The sequence below is a fragment of the Peromyscus eremicus genome, chromosome 10 (assembly GCF_949786415.1).
Source record: "Peromyscus eremicus chromosome 10, PerEre_H2_v1, whole genome shotgun sequence".
Classification (NCBI taxonomy): Eukaryota; Metazoa; Chordata; class Mammalia; order Rodentia; family Cricetidae; genus Peromyscus; species Peromyscus eremicus.
The window spans coordinates 51,000,960-51,021,695 of NC_081426.1; the positions used below are offsets into that span (position 1 = coordinate 51,000,960).

Here is a 20,736-nt window from a genome sequence, read left to right on the forward strand (position 1 = left end):
GTCCTGACCCAGAGGTAGAGAAACAATGCTCTAACCTATCTCAGTTTTCCCAGCAGCTGTCCAAAGTACTTTTTTTTTTTTTTTTTCAAGCAGAGGGCAGAAGTAGGAACAAAAACTGTGATGGCTTTTTCATAAAAAGTCAGTCTCTGAGAAAAATAAAAATCTTTCCTTCTGGCTGGAAATCCTTAAAGCTCTGCCAACAGTGAGAACACACTTATCTCCTCTAAGGTCCTGAGTGGAGAGTTTTAGAATTTAAGCAACACATTAAAATCAGACCCGAATAGTCACGTGGACTGGAGGACCTTTCTTGTAATTTAGAATACTGACCTGTAAGCCCGAGAGAGTTAGACTTTTTAGAAAAGCCTTCTCCTCCTTCTAAAGTAAACATCCAGAGGAAAGATGTAAGGGAGCCTCTGTTAAATTCTTTGGAGCAACAGGCAGAACTCCAATTCTGCTTGCCTCATCTGGCCTTCAGGAGCATACTTTTATCTTTTGAAAACGGCATCCACTTGACTTTTCCAAAGGGCTTATTTCACAGCCTTTTCATATTCTTTGTACATTAATAATGCGACGGTCAGCAGCAGTCTGGCATTTCAAACGTAGGAGGAGATGGGTAGAGAGTTGGCTCAGCACTGAAGAGCACTTGATGCTCTTACAGTGGACCAGAGTTGGCTTCCCAGCACCCTCATCAGGTAGGACATGACTGTCTAACTCCAGCTCCAAAGGATCTGATGTCCTCTTCTGAGGGCCAATACACTCAAGTATGCATATCCCCACACAGACACACAATGCACACATACAATTAAAAATTAAAAGTAAATCTCAAAGTGGAATTAGAAAGGAATATTTTCAAATGTATTTTTCACTCTAGTTTGCAACATTATATTTGTCATCCCTATAAATCTGGGGCTGCTCATTACATTGGATGCATTAATAGATACTTTATATTGATGAAGCAATTCTGTCCTTACTCCAGCCCTTAATTTATTGTTGTGTAACAATTAGATTTGCTATGGTTATTGGCTCTTGCAATTCTTACGCTTGTTTTTTCCAATTTTCATTTGGTTATTACTAAGAATGTGAGAATTTTGTAAAACGGGTGAATGGTCAGCAAAAGAAGGCAGGTGAATGGATTCAACTGTGACGCATTTGATTTCAGCCTCCCCAGGAAGCATCATTGGCAAAGAGGATAAAACAGAAAGACCTCTGAGGGCTGGGATCTGAATGTGCTCCCTGCAATTCTATCACGTTCCACCAAGAAACCAGGCTGAGAAAATAGTGTAACGGAGTTTCAAACAGGGGATTTTAAAGTAAAATTTCTTGAAAACTGCTATTTTTCTTCTTACATTGTCCGTGAATTGATTTAAGAAGGTGCCAGTGGATAGAAATATAATCTATTTTACCCACAATTTCCTTTTCAATCTCTGTTATTCTGCTACTTCCCATGTACTTTAAAATCTACTGACTGCTCAGAAGGCCCCGTATTTATATGAATTGGACAAAAATCATTATGGAAACAACTTGGAATGAAGCAACATTGTGACCAAACAGAGTTGACATCAAATTTTCCAGGTAGTGATATGATTGTGCCAGGTAAATTCAGAAAATGCACAATTTTTTTTTTAAATGGGATCAATTTAATATTGATCTTCAATGATTGTGATTCCACTTACATGCATTATTTACAATAATTCAATTTAGTGAGGCACACAGATCAGGGTCAAATAAATGTTTGTGTAGCCCTTGTCGGTAGGGAGGGTTTTTTTTTTCTCTCTCTCTCTCTCTCTCATGATTCTGAAAGTAGAAGTCTGGGCTGCTCGGTATTGAGCATAGACAAGCAGAGCTGTGAGTTTTTGCATCTTTTTTTGAGAAACCACTTGCAGAGTTACAGGCTAGGCACCGGGACTTCCTGCGCACAGCCAGCAGAGCCACATCTGCCTCTGGACTTGCTGACTTGGCTGCAGAGCGGGCCCCCTTAGGCCCGGCTGCCAGATCAGGTGTGGAGGACACTGCAGAGCTGTCACTTCGCATGGTTTCCTGCAAGTCAGCTATCTCCTTCCCATCTGTGTTGATATTCTTTCATGGCTTTTTTCCCCCCTCTGCTTGTCTGGCATGCATACATTTGTCTGATAAGTCTCAATTTGGCTCCAAGGCTTGCCTTCCCAGTTTTCAAGCAAAAGGGAATGTCTCCAAGCATATATCTGTCCTTTAGTTGTGCTTGCCATTACGACATAATACCTGACTTTGAGATATTTTATGATATCCACTGCAAATTAACAGTATTTTATATGTTCCTTTTAGTCTTGAGGATCTCATTCCATTAAGATCTATCAAACTGCAAATTTTATTCACTTTAAAGTTTAAATAATAGACTATGGAATTACTTGTGGAGTGGCTTTTTTCCATTTTATTATGCTCTCTTAAGCTAAAACGTCATTGTTCCTCTCCTTCTACTTCTCAGCAGGAATTGTAGATAGTTTTATTGTGGCCTTCCAAGGCGCTGTCTTGAAAAGTCAGGGCTACATTTCATAGGTTTTATTTTTAGTGCCTAACAGTTTTTTACATTGCAAAAGCTTGATTATTTGTGCTTTGCACGATTAATTGGTGTTTTCAGTTATATTCTTGATTATGCAGCTAAATTTTTGCCTGAAGTATCCAATCCCGCAGGCTTGTACTTGCAAAACACCCCTTGAGTTTATTAAGAGTGCTATACTCACAATGGCCAACGGAGCGGGCTCAGTGGGTATCCTGAGTTGGAAAATGAAAGGGCGGATGATTCAAGTGTACCAGGCTCTGATTAGAGGGCCACGAGCAGCTTCCTTCTCTTGCAGATTAACATCATTTCATGTTCTGTTTTCAAACAAGTAATATCTGTGCTAAAAGCAGACCCTACAGATCTTGCTAATGCACTGAGTTCCAGTGGCCCTGGCCTGAAGTAATCCATCAGTTTTCCTTTCCTGTAGGGAATAAATCAGTATTGCCTTCATGTGTTTTGGCAGGCTTCCTTAGTTACGGGAATGTGGTTTGAAATGGTTTATGACTTCCTGCTTCTAAACAATAAGAACTAGCGTGTGAGAGTGTCTTGGCCTTATTATGAGAATATTTGTTATGGAAACTGTTTGGGGTGAAGTAAATGGAAAGACAAATTGACACTCAGGTGGGAATAGTGTGGTCCCTGAGAGTTCAAACATCTGTCTTCATGGATTCATTCACTCCAGTAATGCTAATGGAATGCCTGCTTCTTTAAAAAAAAAAAAAACAAAACTTTTAAGTTACAGCAAGAAATTTGTAAGTTGCCTTGTAAACAACGTTAAAATCTGTGTTTCAGAAAATTATTTCAGAAAATTTGACACTGGTCAAACTTCCTATAATAAATACAGGGGAATAAAATGCATTCTCTTCTTTGAAAAGCTGGAAAATTGAACAAAAATGTCATTAAACAACTATAATATCTCAGTAACTGCCGACTGAAGGCTGAAGTTTTACAGGGAAACAAGTTTTGAGAAGAAAATATTTTCCTTGTCTTCGCTCCAAAACAAAACAAAACTGGTAGTGATAGTTCATGACAAGAATCCTAGCGCTTCAGGAGGCTGAGGCAGGAGGATGGATCAGGTACATAGTCCAACCCTGTCTCAGTAAATAATAAACATATAAGTAGGTAAAAATAAGTAGAAACACTATAAGCTATCATATTGTTAGCTCTGAAAAAAAATGACATTTGCTGAACTTGGGTTATGGAAAAACCTCAGAAATTTTTCTTCATCAGCAAAACAAAACAAGACCTTATACACATGCTTGCATCTGGGATGCCATCCAAAAGTGTTTAGCAGTTTGGCTGAAGCCACCTTTGGAAAACACATAATTTCCTTCTTCTATCTGGACATCGGGAGGCCATCAGAGTGTCGGTGCTCACAGCGAGAGAACATGACAGTTGGTCAGTTGTATTTTTCTGGCATATAAAAATCTAGATTTTCTTCCTCAGACCCCTTGTTAGAGAACAAAAATGGAAAATTGTAGTCATAATAAATATGATTGTCCCTTGGTTTTGCTTTTCAAGAAGATTCTCAACTAAAATTTTCAAAGTGAAAAATGTTGTGACTCCTCGGGATTAAAGCTAATTGCACATTTTACAAATGTTTACAGACATGAGGAATCATAAGTCAATAGGAAACCGTCATTTTTTAACTTGTGTATGACTTTTTCTTTCATAATGACATAAACATTTTTTATAAAATCAGAGAGCTACCAAAGCCGTAGAAGGAAAAAGGAGCATGGGTGGTCTTCTTCTAAAGGCATTCATGAACTCAGATTTTGTATAGCCAACTTGATAACATGTTTCAGTGCTGGGACCAAGATGAATGCTTTTAGTCAGGAGTCTTGGCTTCTAATATGAGACTATAACTTCATATAGTTCATGCAAAACAAAGGAATGCGTGGACTAAGTCTTAAGAAGTGGCTAGAAATCGGCCCTTCTTCTGTTGCCCATTTTTGTACATAATCCTTTTACCTTGTACTGAAGATGCTCTGTTTGTATGTGAACGTCTATCTGGTGTTACATACCATATTAGTGCAAACATTGTCCAGTATTCTTTTGAGGTAGCAGTTTTTAATGTCAGAAAGAATCTGTAACCATGCTTGGACTAAGAGTAGTCCTATAATTCTATCATCCATGACTTGGAGGGAAGAGTCATGAGGCTGAAATATGCTTGCAACAGTCCCTTTCTGGTATTGCAGATATTTCCTAGAAATGACAGGGACAAAGAGTGTTATAATAGTACAGTGGTGATGATAGATAAGCACTTACTGTATCCCATGTGGATAGCTGTTAGCAATGTGCAGTGAATAATTAAATGTTTTACATACATTACTTTATTAATGTGAATAATGTCCCTATGAAATAAATAGTATGCTTTCCATGTGTCCTTGAAATAATTCTTGTTAAAAATTTACTTAATAAATAAGACAGTCTAAATTGAATATCATGTCTTCTTATTCCTGGTTCAGGTATAAATGATAAACAGGTAACACTTAAAAACTGTCCTCATGGGTGGGCAAGATGTTTAGCTGGTAAAGAAATTTTACATTGAGGTTAAGGACTTGGGTTCTAGTTCTATAACACACATGGTAGTAGGAGGGAACCAACGCCTTCTGCTAGACTCTGTGACACATACATACAATTGCATGTGCACACGTGTGCACTTGCAAGCATGTGCACACACACACACACACACACACAAACACACAGAAAGACAGAGACAGATAAAGAGTCAGAGACACACACATACACATAGAAAAATAAACATAAAAATTGAAACAGCTAACTCTTCTTTCTGCAAGAAGTCAATAAGGTAAGAGAAAACTAAGTGTAAAAGTCAATAAACCAAACACAGTACTGACCTACATTATTTAGTGTTTTAATAGTAGCAACAATGAACCCTCTCACCCTCTTATTCTTATCTTTGTTATATCTTTGTTGTTGCTCGTCTCTCTGCTTTTCCCTTAGCAACGGCATCACCTCGGAATGCACTCAGCTGCAAATAGTGGATTCACCACAGTTAAATAGGGGAGGGAGGCCGCTTTTCCCTTCGAGCACAAGTCTAGATATCGGAAGTCAGCAAGTTTTCCTGAAGAACCCTTGTACCACCCTCTCCCGGCCCACCCTTCTTAGCCTTTGGTTTTCCTTTTCATATTTCTAAGAATGTGGTTGTCTCTATTTTGCATTTTCTTTTTCAAGTAAGGAAAGAAAAATGGACACATAGAATGGAGAATGGAAAATCATCCTTTGGACCCATTTACTTTCTACTTTGGAAAGGATTGCCTCTTCAAGGCCTTCTCTATGAATCTTTTTGTCGAGACTCGTGTGCCATGGCTTGCCAATGATACAAACTGGAAGCAGGCATTCACATTTTCTCATTTAGCTTTGATGACATAGGAAGACAAGAGAAAGAATGGTTTAGATTCCCCGCCTTACTGTGACTGGAAGCAGTAACCTAGGTCTTCAACTACATGCTGCCAAGGCCTCCCACATCTGTTAGCATCACTATAGTTTCTTCAGTAGTTTTTTTTTTTTTTCCTCAATTCAGTGACCAGTTTCTTTTCACTCCAGTAATAGGATTGCTTGCTGTCTCTTTTTCTGACCTGTAGAGCCTCTTTCATTGATTCTTTAAAATTCATGTCCCTTCAAGTATCCAAGAGGGTATATTCCCAAGAGGATACATGAGAACTCCCTTACCTTACGTCTTTCCTTGTTTCTGAAGATAAGACTAGAGAGTCCTCAGAGGCCAAGTTACATAGCAAGCCAGTGAGCTAAAATCACACTCTGTTCCTCTCAACTATCAGGCCTAGTTTTCTCACAGTGTTACTAAATAATGTTGCCACAACCATTAACCATAGAAATTTTGACATTGTAAAAATCACTGATACATAAAACTTTAATCACTTAAGCATTTTCTCAAAATCAATCATTTAAATTTCAGAGAATGTTAGCAAGTGACTAGCCATATGGGGGACATCTTCTATTCATCCAGATCAGCAACTGTTTATTGTGTGCTTGCTGAGTAGGTGGGACAATACAGAAGCCAGACAAAAAGTAGCAAACCAGAAAGAGAGAAACTTTGCCCTGATACAGTTTATATAGGATACATTGAACACAAAGCATTGTTTTTTCTACAGTCATAGAATATTTATTAAAAGGCTTATTCTGCTTAGGGAACTGTCTTAGGCACATATAGTTTATGAGAAGAAGGATACAATTTTTTGCTCCCACTGAGCAGTAATGTCAACATTAACATTATGTCCCAGGCATACATGCAATGAAGAATTCAGATAACACTCTTCGACTGCTCATTAACTGATGCAAGATAGGAAATGAACGTGTGTGTGTGTGTGTGTGTGTGTGTGTGTGTGTGTGTGCACTCAGCAGATACATATCTTTATTTGGGAACTACAGTAATTTATATGCTTGTTTTAATTTATAATATATTCTTTTTGAATGGCTTGAAATGTAGTTGGATTTTAAAATAAGTCTAGATATAAGTATACATTTATTGGATTGAATTCTAACAACTTTGACTCTCTCCACCTTTATTCCTTTGCTTTATTGAATTTAACTTGAATGAAATCTTTTATTTGTCTAAGTCTATTTCTGTCTAGTAAGGAAGTTGAAATTGATCATGCCTTGACTTTGTGGGCCAGCAGAGAACCATGACATTCCAGGGTATTGATTTTGTGGTGTTAAAGGGTGACAGATCCAGTGTTAAAGTGCCAGGAGAGAATTGGGTTTCGGATTGTACACCATAAGCAGTCTTGGCTTTTGCTGAGGCACGACTAGCTTTTTAAAGTAAAGATACAATTACAATATTTACGTAGTTTGTACTGCATATGTTTAGAAATATTAATTTCAGCCAAAATTGTTTTATCACGTTTTTGAAGTAAAAAGTTGCATGTGCAATGCATATCTTACTTATCTATACATATTCAGCTTAGAGTATATGTTTATGTGTGTATATCCTGAAAGTATATTTTATGTTAAGAATATTGAGTGATGCTTTCAGTCAACATGGCTGATCCTTCCCAAAGCACATTTATTACTACATATGGACATTACTTGATACCTACAAACCTTGTTAGTTCTTACACCATTCATCCTTACATATATTACTTTAGGGTTAGTATCTGTTATGCCTTCCCTCATTTGGGTACCACAGGATATGAGTATATGATATCCCACATTTAAGAAAGGCCAGAAGTCTACAAATGTACTGCTTCATGATTTTTGTTGTTATTGTGGTTGTTGCTTTCTGGGTCATAAAATAATGACAAGTTATATTGTGATGGCTGTTGTAATCTTGAACTGAGGAAAGATAACCATGCTCATCTTTCATTGTTCCATTTTCCCACCAGGATTTGTTTTTATACAGGCAATGACCTTTAGTGAATATATTGAAAATAACATTTTGATTATATGATAATTGCTGAGAAACTCTACTGAGCTCTGTCCAAGAGTATCATTCAAACTAATCAGAAATGCATGTGATTCATGGACTTTAGCCAATCCATCATAGTCATCCTTCAAATTTTTCCACATGTTCATCCAAGTTCCCATTCTTGCCTTAGATTCTGACCTGCAAAGAAGAATAGAATGTATTTTATAATCTATTTGTTCTGTTTTCTAACAACATAAGTATTTTGCTTAAGCAGATTTGCTAGGAAATGACAGCTTTGAAAAATTGGACATAGGAGCTACTGGAAGCATTTCAGTACTAAGCAATCTCAATAGTGCAGAAGGGAAAATGAAATATCACTGCATTTTAAAGATGACAGTTTTGTCAAAGATCTTCTTCCACTCCTTGGCTTAAAACAAATGGAGTAAATCAAGAATGTATCTGTTCAAAATGCGTACACATCTTCACCAAGGAAACTCTTCTTCCTAGGTACATCTGTTCAGATGCAGGGGAGATTGTCATCCTCTTGGCTTGGTTTTTGCTTTAGTGAATTTTGAGGTCTTGGTATTTTATAAGAATAAGCATTGTAGAGAGGAGAGAAAAAACATTCTATTTATATATTTAAATATATATTTATGTGCATATACTGATTAATATTCAGGAATATAAATAGTACTGTGATATGAACTGTGTGTGTCCATGCACATGATTGTTTATGTGTGTATGTATGTATGTGTGTGTGTATATATATATATATATATATATATATATGTATAAAAGGATGGGAGATGAAGACAGATGGAGGGATGAAGAGGAAGAAGGAGAGAGCAAGAGATCCTTTCTTGTAAGAGACTAAAGCCAGAAGATCATGAGTTTGAAGCTAGCCATGGGACATAGTGAGACCATGTTTAAAAGAACACAAGAAATAAAACAATAGTAGCCACCTTAAAAAGCCTAAGTTTAGGTGCTCAATTGTTTATGGATATATTAAAAATATAGATCTTTAAAAAACATTTTTAGAGTTGTAAAGGCAGAGCAAATGTGACATTATCAGCCTTTAAGCAAAAATTCATCAGCAACTGGAAAGGCAGTGGGGTGTAGAGTGTTTAAGAGTACAGAGATTAGAGGAGACTTCCTGGGCTTAAAATTCCACTGCTGCCAGGCTTTGGGTCTGTGATTTGGCCAAGCTATTTTCTCAGCCCTGAATTCTTTCTTTGTTCCATGTGATTGCTGATAGTCTCTGTTTCCTACTGACCTTTCGCCTTGGCCTGAGATCCTGTAAACACCCAACAGAATGTTAGTTATGATCAATGACAACTATTAACATGTAAGGAGGCCAAGAATGGCAGCAGAAACTCCAGGAATTAATTCAGAGCAGCAAATAAATGTTCCAAAATTTTTCAGGGTTCCTGTAACACTGTTTCTTACAGAAAAGTAATAAATGAGTGTTGGCCAATGTCATTATTGTCTTAATAGAAAAATTACTGTTGATTATAATTGAATATGGGAGATACACATTCAGCAGTGTAATTTAAAGATTCTACTAGAAGAGAATCACTGGGAAATTCTGGCTCCAGATTCCACGGACAATGAATGGGATAATTTAAAGTTCATAGGCTATTCCCAGATTTTCTTGTTTCTGTTAAAAAAAGGTGTCCTGTAAATGCTTACATGTTTTAATGACTATTTCTTCCCACTCACAGTTAGCAAATGTGGTTATTTTCCTTGTATTAACTTTCTGAAATGGTTTTCATTTAATTCTTTGTCCACTTGTGGGCAGAATTTGCCCCTTATTAAAAAGGTACCCAATCGTATGACTTTAACTGCATTTTAACTTAACGTGTTTCATGAAAAAGATTGATTTATCATGGTATACACTAAAAGCATCCTCATATGTGATTTATTTATACATTTTACTCTGTTTTAGAGCTCTTCAGAGTTTCCTATTAATAGGATTGTCATTTTTATGTATGGATGGATTCTTGGTATAGTTTGGCTTTGAGCCATCGTGTTATCTATCCTTTCAACTCTTTGGAAACATTGACTTATCTCATTGCATTAGTGCAGGCTCAATTTTGTTTCAAGTCATAGATGACAAAGGTCATTTCATTAGGCCCCTCGATTGCCTTACTTCCCTGCAGTCTTCAAGTATCTTCTACTAAGTATCATAAAAAAATGTTCTGCTTCCATTAACAAAAAGTGAGCAGGGAAGAAAAAAGCCAATTATTTGCAGCACATAAAATCCTTATGATAATTTGGTAGACTTTAATTAAACTAATACATCACACTGCACTTATAAAGACAAAGGAGGAAAAAAGGGAAGCACGTAATCTTTTTTTTCCTGTTGAGACACACCATATTGCTTTGTGATTAAGTGCTTTAAGCATTGTGACCTATTTTAAAATCTAAGATTTGCAGTCCTTTTCATACAATATTAAACGTATTAAAAATTCGATGCAATATTGATTAGAACCAGGCCCTCCACAAAAGCTTGAAATGAAGCTATATTAAAGCTTGGCTTAAAAGTAATTTGTATTAATTTCTTATGATTTTTAAACCCTTCAAAATAAAAATCCTAAAGTGCCGCCAAACACAGACATATCTTTTATCACGAAGAATATTGTTCTGCCATTTTACATTTATTTTATGTTTTGCGCTGCAAGTGTTTTGGATAAGCCCACTGGCATTATTAACATAAAGTCCACTGTCAGTCAGAAGAATTCTTTATTTCACAAGTAGGGTTACTGGGATTAGAGGCATTTGATTTTTATTTAGACAATCTCCTGAAATCTTCAGCTTCTCTGAGATGTAATTTGGTAATTTAAGGGGAAATAAACACTGACCTGGGGATGAGGATTGAGAATAAGGATGATTAAGGCTTCTTTGTGTGTTTGTGAGTGTGTGTTGTGTTTGTGTAGGGTGTGTTTTCATGTACCAGAGTGTACATGCAAAGGCCTGAGTGCCTAACTCTATCACTTTTTGCTACATTCCTTTAAAATAGTTTCCCATGGAGCCTGGAGGTCGTGGTGGCCAACAGTGATCCTCTTGCCTCGCATCCCCCTCAACCACCAAGCTGGGTTGTAAACACAAGCACAGGCATGCCCAGCTTTTCACATACTTTTGGGGATTTAAACTCTGGTCCTCATGCTTGGGCAGCAAGTGCTTTTTACCCTCTAAGCTATCTCCCAAACCCTGAAGACATTTAATTTTAATCCTACATCTTCAGTGTTTTATTGAGTTGACTTTGACACCTCTCTGGACTTCAATAATTGTCGCCGGTAAAATGGGTCAGGTAGTAAAGGAAGAATACAGACAGCTTCTTTATCTTTGAAATTACATTGCTTCTATATGTTACTTATTAATATACTGTATCTCTATATATTAAAAGTGCTATTAAATCCATGCAATCAATCCTTAAATCAATGTCTTATTACTTAGGAAAGCATTTATTAAAATGTCTAGTAATTTCTAATTGTAATGAAGCACAGATTTTTGACACTGGTAAGCCACAAATAAAATGAAAATGGAATCATATTCAATTTCTATCCACCAAATAGACCACGTAAGCAATGTGCCAAATTTTGCATTTTGAGCCGACACTGTCTGCAAGCTCGAAGCTGGCTGGTTGGATTTGGTTTTCTCCTGAGAACGTAAATGTTGCGTCCTGTTGTGTTTCCTTTATTGGCTTGTTTCTGGGTCTGACTGGTGGTTGTCTAGGGTTCCCCAAACATCTCACTGTTTTCCAGACACGTGTAGCTTCAGTGGCATTTGCGGACAGCAGGCTTCCTCTTGCCATCTCCTCACGAGCACCTCTTCCGGTTTTGTTTTGTTTTTTTTTTTTTTTTTTTTTTGGAGGCGGTTTTTGCTGCTTTAGCACACAAAGATTAGCTAGAGCTGCCGAGGTGTCCAAGGGAAGTCAATACCGTGGTCTGAAGAGGATGATGATGAGAGCTTAGGCTCGTATCATTTCACTCTTTACTGTGAGCTTTAAGAACACAAATACATTATCGTTCAACTTTAGCCCAGTGCAAATGAGACTGTAAAGCTGCGATCCTGTCTATCATTTTTTAGTTATATAGTGCTTAGCAGTACTGGGATTAATCTTTATCACTCCAGGATTCACACATTTCTTTTTCTTTGAAATAGTTATTAAAAATTAAATTTCAAAGAAAATGAGCTAAATGAGAAAGACTTGGATATGAGTAATAAAACAGAAAAGAAACCTGCAGCTGTATCATTACCTTGGTTTTTTCTTAAGAAATAGTTTAGCTGCATGTTTTATCTCTAGAGTTCCTGACATGTTGTCTACATACGATGTTCAAGAGGATGGATTTCTGTTTCTCCTATCACATTGCCTGCTATGAAGTGTAGGGATATTAAGCTAAGGATAGGAAATTGGGAAGTCGCCCAGACACATTTAAGAGGAAATCTTCAGTGTACATAGAGGTTTCTTACTGCCTGGGACTTCATGTCTTATTTTCTTCACCAATTGCTTTTCTCCAAGGCAATTCTTGCCCTGTCCTTGGGCTCCTACCGAGCCAAGCTTAAGGTCAGCCAGTCAACAAGCCCCTTTCCCACTGCCTTTACCATTCCTGCTCTGATGGGTTGAGTCTCTCAGAATCTCACCTCCTTGGGTTTGTTTTGTCTTTGTCTCCCCTCAGCTGCGAAAGCATTCACACTTATGCTTCTGTGGCTTTCTTTAAAAGATTGAAGAAGAAGTTCCCCTTGAGCAGGGCTGGTCTCTTGGGTTGCTATCCATTTTTTTTCCTATGCCTCCTGCTAGACTGGACTTTATAACCTTAGGTATTGTTGCTGACACTAAGATTCTATGATTCTAATAGGAAGCCAAGTGAATCAATATTGATTGTGTGGTTCTCCAGCCCAAAGAATTCTTTTATTAGGCTCCAAGTCTTTCACACTCTGAAGTAAGAGCAAGCTATTTCACGTGAGAAACGGGTATATATTACTTACTAAGGCATTTTCTTTCTTGGCTGATTCAGTGGCTAACAGTGAAAGAAGACTTCTGGTCTTTAGTAATGTAGAAACAATATTGAAAAATGTTACTGTGTGTGTGTGTGTGTGTGTGCACATACCTCACACAAGTAAATGAGCTAATAATGATTAGTCTGATAAATACATAAGGTTCTAGGAATCATCATAACATGTATATTTAGAGTGGTTTAGGAAATATATAATTTTGCTTATTATTTATTAAGCCGTGCCCCAAATGGAGGCAGTTACCATTGTGACACACGTGTCTGTTTTTTTAAAGTCAGAATTTAACAGTAATTTATGTGCAAACAGTGCAGTGAAAATGCATTTGATTAGGAGTTCCAAGTCTTGGTTTAGGTCCCTCAGTTTATCACTTACATGTATATAATTTTATATAAGAAGGTTCCCGTCTCTGGGCTCCACTTTCTTCAACGTGAAGTGATCAAAGTTCAGATGGCTGCTGCACAAGGCCTTTGGAAGTTTAAATGATATTTTAATAAACACTCTTGTGAAGAAAAATTTCTTCCCTCATATTTTGGGAGGTTCATAAAAAAGTATATTTGACATATACTTTACACGATACAGGGTCTGTCATAAGGAAATAAATCAAAGAAACCGGGAGACATTTTTATGGTTAGATTTCACAAGAAGTGCAGAACCATTGCGAAGAGTGTTGGGACGGGGTGTGTGAAGCAACGGTTACACACAGAGAGCAGCACAGCATGGCCTGTCTGTGTAGATTCATGTGTGGCCATGTGTTGCCAGAGATAAGGAAATTCTTGTCCTCCAGGCATACACACATTTCTGCTCCGCAAGTCTTCCGGGTGATACCTGATGACCTGTTTCAGGGAGAGGGGTTAAAGAAAGGTGAAAAGCCATCTGTTTTTCTTCTGTTGGCACGACTGTTAGTGTGCAGTGTTTTGGGGTCCTGGATGCTGGCTCTGTCACCTCTACATGGGTGTCACAGTCACTAATAATCATCACTGTTTACAGTTTTTATAAATTACTTATATAGATCATGAGTAAAAAAGCAAATTACTACTGACGGTTACCTTTTTATAGTCCTTCAACTATCTAAATCCTGTGTTTACTGTATTTCTTCTTTTCCATTTAAAGTGGGTTTTAATATTAAAAAATATAATAAACTTCCAGCGTTAAGGGGCTGTGCTTCTTCTTTATTATAACTGAAAGTGACTTCCTTATTGGGCAGTCACGCTCTCAAATATTAATAACAACTTCAGTTTCTAGATGGTAAAAATTAGTATGAACGTGTTCTCTGTGTTGTGGAATACAGTCTGCTTTTTATGAGATACCTCTCACTTTTTCCTCGATTTGAACATCACTCAAGGAAAAAGTGATGCATATTCATAGAGTTATTTTGCATATTGCCAATTATATGCAAACACATTCAACAGACACGTGCACTTAATCTTCTCCAATTACATAGGTGCATGATTAGAACTGAAGCATACCTAATGAAAATAAGTAGAAAAATACATACATACTCTTTCACAGAATATAGATTTTATTTTTCTGTGGTTTTGGAGTTTTTTTTTTTAAAGAATCATAGGTTAAAAGCAAGTCTATTCCTATGTGGGAGAGTTCTGTATTTTCTTATACCTAGATTTGAGTCCCTTCCCTAGTCTCTGAGTAGATCAATTTCCCTCTCCGGGCCCTTGTCACTATTGATGTCCAGGGAGCACAAGAAAAGGGGGAAAGTCATTTTTGTAACTCAACTACTTTCTAATAACTTTTGTAAATTACATTCCTAGTTTAATTAATTGGTCTTTTAGTTAGGGGATGAAAGGTTCGAGATGTGGTGATAGCCTCATAGGAAGGGGTCCAGAATGACTTGGCTTCAAGTGTGTGTGTGTGTGTGTGTGTGTGTGTGTGTGTGTGTGTGTGTATGCACGTGCGTGCGAGTATGACTTGTTGCCTGAATGATAGAAATGAATTGAGGAGAAAGGTTGAAAGGGAAAGACACAAACCATGTCTTTACAGCTTTACCTGAATTGGACATGACTGAAAGATTTGTTGGATCTGATTTACTGAAGCCTATCTCCTTAGCAGTGGTGATCTGAAAATTACTTCCAGGGCCATTTTAATTAGCTGCTTCAAATCAAAGCAAACACATCCTGGTAACACACATTTCTATTCTGAACCTTACCAACAGTTTTCAGAACTCTGATCCCTAAATGGTTCTCTGTGAGCTCAACAAATGATTTGAAATATGCAGATTTTTTGAAACAATAATTTTTAATGATGAAGAAAGAACCCATCTTTCCTGACTCTAGTGACAGGTGGATATTAGAATACAGTTGTGTTTTTCCATGTATCATAGCCTAAAACCATAAACAGCTCTCTACAATTGGTTGAATTGTGAAGTAGTTCTAAGTAACATTTTAATAAGGGGATTTCATTATCTTTCATGACAGGATGGTGCATATATTATTTAAATGTGCTATATTCCTGGGCACAATTGTAAATTAAAATTATAAATAAATGTTGAAAATAAAACATTAAACATTTTGACTCTTCTGATTTTTATTTTTTAAATGTTTCATCTATTCATTCATTTATTAAAAGCTTTGCAGAAAACTTTGCATAGATAATACCTTTAAAGAAAAATAAATGACTCTCACATGGAAAAGAAAAAAAGAAGCTTTTTTTTTTTTTTTTTTGGTCAGACTAAACTTAAATAGGAAAAATGAAGAAAGTGAGGTGATATCAAAGTATATATCATTTGCTGCCCTTCAGAAGAGCTATGTTCTAAGATCAAAAGTCATATGACAAATAATGTATAGCAAGTATGTCCGCATCATTTCAAAATTTCAAAATTACCTTTATGATATCATGAGATAACAGATAATTTGATTTACTTAGTTATCAGTTCCCAAATATACATTCATTCATTAACACAATTTACTACCAACTGATCATGTGCAGATTCTGGGAAAGAGTAGGTAGAGTGAACATGATGTTTACCCTCAGGGATGACAACATAGCCTGGAATATGATAGAAAAATTAAATGAATAACCATAAAACAGTTAAACGTGTCATAAGCACTATGTATACCTGTCATATATGTGGAGGACACAGAATAGGCAGATAGAATGTTTTTCATGCTTTATGGTTATGTGATGGTTCCAAGCTAATTGACATATAGAACATAAAATGAAATCTTTCAAATATCTTTGGTTAAGAAGCTTGAATTAAACATGTACTGTTATGAATCCTGTGAAATGAGATAAAGTATACCTGATGTAATTTTATGATTTTTATCATATTTACTTATGATTATGCAATTGATCAAATCATCTTAAAATTTATTAACTTTTAGAGTTGCTAGAGAAAAATATTTCTTGGAATAGACAATATTTAATAAGCAATTATGACATTTTTAAAGCTGCTTTAACTTACATAGTGAATAAGGATAACTTACTAAGAGCGCTTCTCAAAGAAAGCCTTCCTCTCAAGAAATTAATTTTCAAATTAGCCAGTCATTTTATTATATTATTTACTTTTATAAATAGGTTGGTAAGCATTCAGAGAAAAACAGCATCTACTTCTTTCATAAGTTTGTATTTGCATGCAGGTATGTTGTGATCTTGGAATTTCAATTGAAGATTTTTCTTTCCTTATCCTGATTCTCAAGCACTTTGAATCAGGAACTTCATTCACCAAGTTTCCGACAATGACATCATCCTGTTGGCGGTTTTCAGGCTTACTAAAGATTTTGCTGTCATCATTTGTAGTTCAAATTGGGGGAAAAAATGCTTTGTGTAGTTTCTTGCATAGAAAGCAAAAATTAGCCCATTGATTGGTCTCAAGTTCAGAATAATATTGAATACCATTTAAAGCTTACATTAGCACCAAAATATTTTGAAGGCATATGCATCATCACTTCCCTTTCTACAAATGAGTTACAAAGGCAGGGAACACAGCCTGACAGCAGTCATGCCTTGGAAGCGCAGAGTAACTTGTGTTTATCAGAGGTCAGCAGTCCGTTTGTGCATCACATGTAAATTGCTAGGCTTCTAGGAAGAGAGAGTGAGCCGTCTCATGATATCATTAGACACTAAAGCGACTTGGAGGGTGTGAACATTTAGATCTAGCTCACATCCCTGACACTTCCTGGATGTGTAAGTTAAAAGGCATCTGCAGCGTAATTACCATATCACTTTATTCCGATTATAGAATACATACACTGTACTCTCCATCTTCCCTCCCCTTGACATTTCATAGCCTTGAAAAGCTTGAACCTTGAAACACAATTAACTCAATGATTCTTATACCAATCAAACAGTTCTTGTCAGAGCTAATATCCTTGGGACTAGCCAGCTCTATTGATTTTGGTGCCCCAGGGTTGTTAATTGTAGCGAGAACTGCTATGTCTCTGTGACTTCTGAAAAAAGGTTGTGGCCGCCACAAATACATCTTTAAGAAGGAAAGAATACCATTAGTCGAGATGTGCAGTTCAAGCTTTGCAACTAGGCTGGCTGGCAAAACCCTACTCACATCCCTGTAAAGCAGACATATATTTTTGTATTTTTTATAGGTGGATACAGTGCAGACCACGAACCCACCTGGCCACATTGAGGAATCGTGTAAAATCAATGTATGTGCTCGTAAGTGAAACACATGCCAAGTTCCAACTCAATACGTTGGATCCTAATAGACCCGGATTTGTCTGGTGTAGAAAGAAATTGATTCCCAAGGGGCGAGATCACTAGCTCATTAAAGTGAAGCCCTAATTTTGAAGAACACAAAAACTTTCTGCTAAAAGAAATCAAGCAGTGCTTTGCAAACGAGTGAAAACAATGAAGGTCTGAATACAGACTTAAAGAGGGATGTGAGAGAGGTTTTGCAGTCTTGGCAATTCCCGTGGGGAGAGTCAAATGTCGTCAAACTCAGGAGTGTGAAAAGAAGACCAGGAAGCCCTTTCTTCACTTTCACTTCAATGGACTCAAGTGAAGAGTGGCCATGCCTATCTCCCTTCGTTTCTCCTCATTGTTGTGGAGATTACTATGAACATGTGTTCATTTGCCTTGCTTGAACTCATTGGATGCATTGTGTAGAAGTAAGTCATCAGGACCTGCGCTAGATGAACAAAGAAGTGGAAGTGTATACCTCAGGACCTAATTCTGGAAATTAGACAACGTAATGCTATTTAATAAGGCACTGAAGAAGAAGTACCACTGCCAATCAGGGAAAGCGGGGAACTGGGGACTTGAGAAGAAATGCAATTTAGGTCGTTCTGGTACCCACTGAACATGATTTATGAAGTTGTAGAAACAGAAGGTAGATCACATCATGTTTAAAAATCTTTTGCACAATTTCTGAATGAGTTTAGGATTAGCCACATAAGTGTTCAAGGAATACATGGCCATTATGTCAATAGGAAACTGGCCTTTTGAGTTTGTAGTCCTATTCCTTCATGTGTGTAGAGGAGGGACTTTTTAATTAAAAAAAAAAAAAAAAAAAAAAAAAAAAAAGATAAGGTTGAGTTGCATGCCAGAAGCTCTTCACATTATTGTTACTTCCTCAATGGAAGACACTTGTATAAACCTGCAGCCTAATTTTCTTAGGAGTGTGAGTGTAGATGTGTACAGTGGTGTGTGTGGAAGGAGATAAAATTTAACCAGTAGCATTTGCGCTTGGGTCTGTTACCTAGAATGGAAAGAGGTCACGTCAATTGTCCTAAGTCATTTCATCTGTTACGACTAATGATTACTATTCACAAAGCAAGGGATTCTAAAATAGTATGCCTGCTGCAGACTTTCTCCAATTAAATATGATATTTGATGTGATTGAGCCATTTATATTAGGATGGTTCTGATGTCTGATAATAATGACTGTAGCTCCTGTGAAATTAGTGTGCAGACAGTTGAAAATGCATATTATACTCCTTCAGGCTGTTTCCTTCAGTGACAGGGCATGAATGAATCACGGATGCTAATATAGAAGGGACTAGGAAAATATTTGTTTTCTCTATTATAGCTTTTTATTCTGTCAGTAGGTTATGTGCATTTATCCTTTACATTTGTTCAACCTAAAATGTATAACAAATAATCTTGTGTTAATATAAATCAGGTAGTATATATTTGAAACAGATGGACGTATTTTTTGTAGTCACCATGTGCCATAAAATTTTTGAAACTACTGTCCTTTGGTATTTTTATTCATTTCTCCCTATCTTGCTGATTAATTTTATAGTTGAATTTTTACCTCTTCTTTCTATGTGACAATCAATTGCAACTGATCTTCTTATCTATAATGTTACAGGGATTTTTCTTTATTTATGCTATTATAATAAATTATAAAACTGAATGATTCTATTGTATTGAATATTTTTTGTGGCCAATATAATAAAGGAAACCTACTTTATAAGATGCCTATGTTTCTTATGTCAATAGTCCTGTTAAGCACGTTGGTGTACATTGCTACATACATGTTCAGCTTTCTGGTCTTTATTGGAGACAAAAGAGCTTAGACACTGAAAATTTAAGATTTTTTAAAAATATATTTTGGGGGCTGAAGAGATGGCTCAGTGGTTAAGAGCACTGACTTCCAGAGGACTTGGGTTCAATTCCCAACACCCACGTGGCAGCTCACAACTGTCTGTAACTCCAAGATCTGATACCCTTACACAGACATACATGCCTGCAAAACACTGAAGCACATAAAATAAAAATAAATAAATTTAAAAAAGAAAAAGGTGTGTGTGCTACCACACCCAGCAATGTTTTAAAAAATATATTTTTAATTAAAGTACAATTACATTATTTCCCACTTCCCTTCATCCCTTCAATGTGTCCCTTGTCTCTTCCTCCCCCACCCTCCCATGTTCTCCCCACTGCTGTGTCCCTCTTAAATTTTTTTGGCCTCTTTATCTTTGATTATCATTGCTACATATAAATATAGATGCACAAATATATAAGTACAACTTGTTTAGTCTGTTTTTGTTATTTATGTGTGTAGTTTCAGGGCTGACACTTTATATTGTAAAACCAAATAAGGTCCTTGAGAGAGGCTAAGTGTACCTCTCTTAGCATTCATTAGTTGCCTATAGTTCTTGGTCTAGTTGTAGGATTCTATGAGATTGTGTCCCTCCCACCAAAAGTGTCTGTTGATACAGATATTGTTCAGGTCTTGTTTATAAAGCTATTTCTAGGAGATGAGTCTCATAGCAAGCTTTCTGGTCCTCTAGCTCTTACAATCTTTATACCCTCTCTTCAGATATGGTCTTTGAATATTAGGTGCAGGAGTTGTTTTGTAGATGTTTCTGTTGGGCCTGGGTTACCCACAATCCATCCATCTATGCAGTATAAAAAAAACTGAACATTTGCAAATCCATGTTTGAGTTTGCTTTCAGCCAAGTCTGAGAAACTGTGCTTTGATATTCAAATTCAAATAGGCTTTTGCTTGTACCATCAATAAAATTAATTTTAACTTTCAATTTCTAAAATTTGATAATTTACAGATTCTCTAAACTGATACTCCTTTCTGACCTCGTTATTAATAAGCAATGGTCTTCAGTATAAAGAGAATCATATGCAGTTTTCCACTTTAAATGATCCAAGACACAACCCACACCTTAAGACCAAGGTAACAAAATTCACAGGTGTTGCTTCTGTGCTCTTGATTTACCCAAAAGGAAGCATGCCATGGTATTTATGTTCTGGGATAAATAGATTCCCTCTAAGTTAATAGAAGCAAGCGACACCTAAGTACAAAATCTTTGCGTTTGCAACAGAGAAAACCATTTTGTTCTGCCCAGAGTTGAATGCATGCCCTGGC

At 36.6% G+C, this 20,736-nt stretch overlaps 1 protein-coding gene across 4 annotated transcripts in view; it reads left to right on the forward strand.

The window, feature by feature from the left end:
• The window catches only part of Pcdh7 (protocadherin 7), a 416,392-nt gene that overhangs the window by 48,750 nt on the left and 346,906 nt on the right, over positions 1-20,736 (forward strand). The window contains exon 2 of one of the 4 annotated variants that reach the window (XM_059275887.1): positions 17,495-18,413. The exons of the other annotated variants lie outside the window; for them this stretch is intronic. Coding sequence (XP_059131870.1) covers positions 17,495-17,572 — 78 coding nt within the window. The 3' untranslated portion in view covers positions 17,573-18,413. Of the gene's footprint in view, positions 1-17,494; positions 18,414-20,736 lie in introns of those variants that run through there. 4 annotated transcript variants of the gene reach the window in all.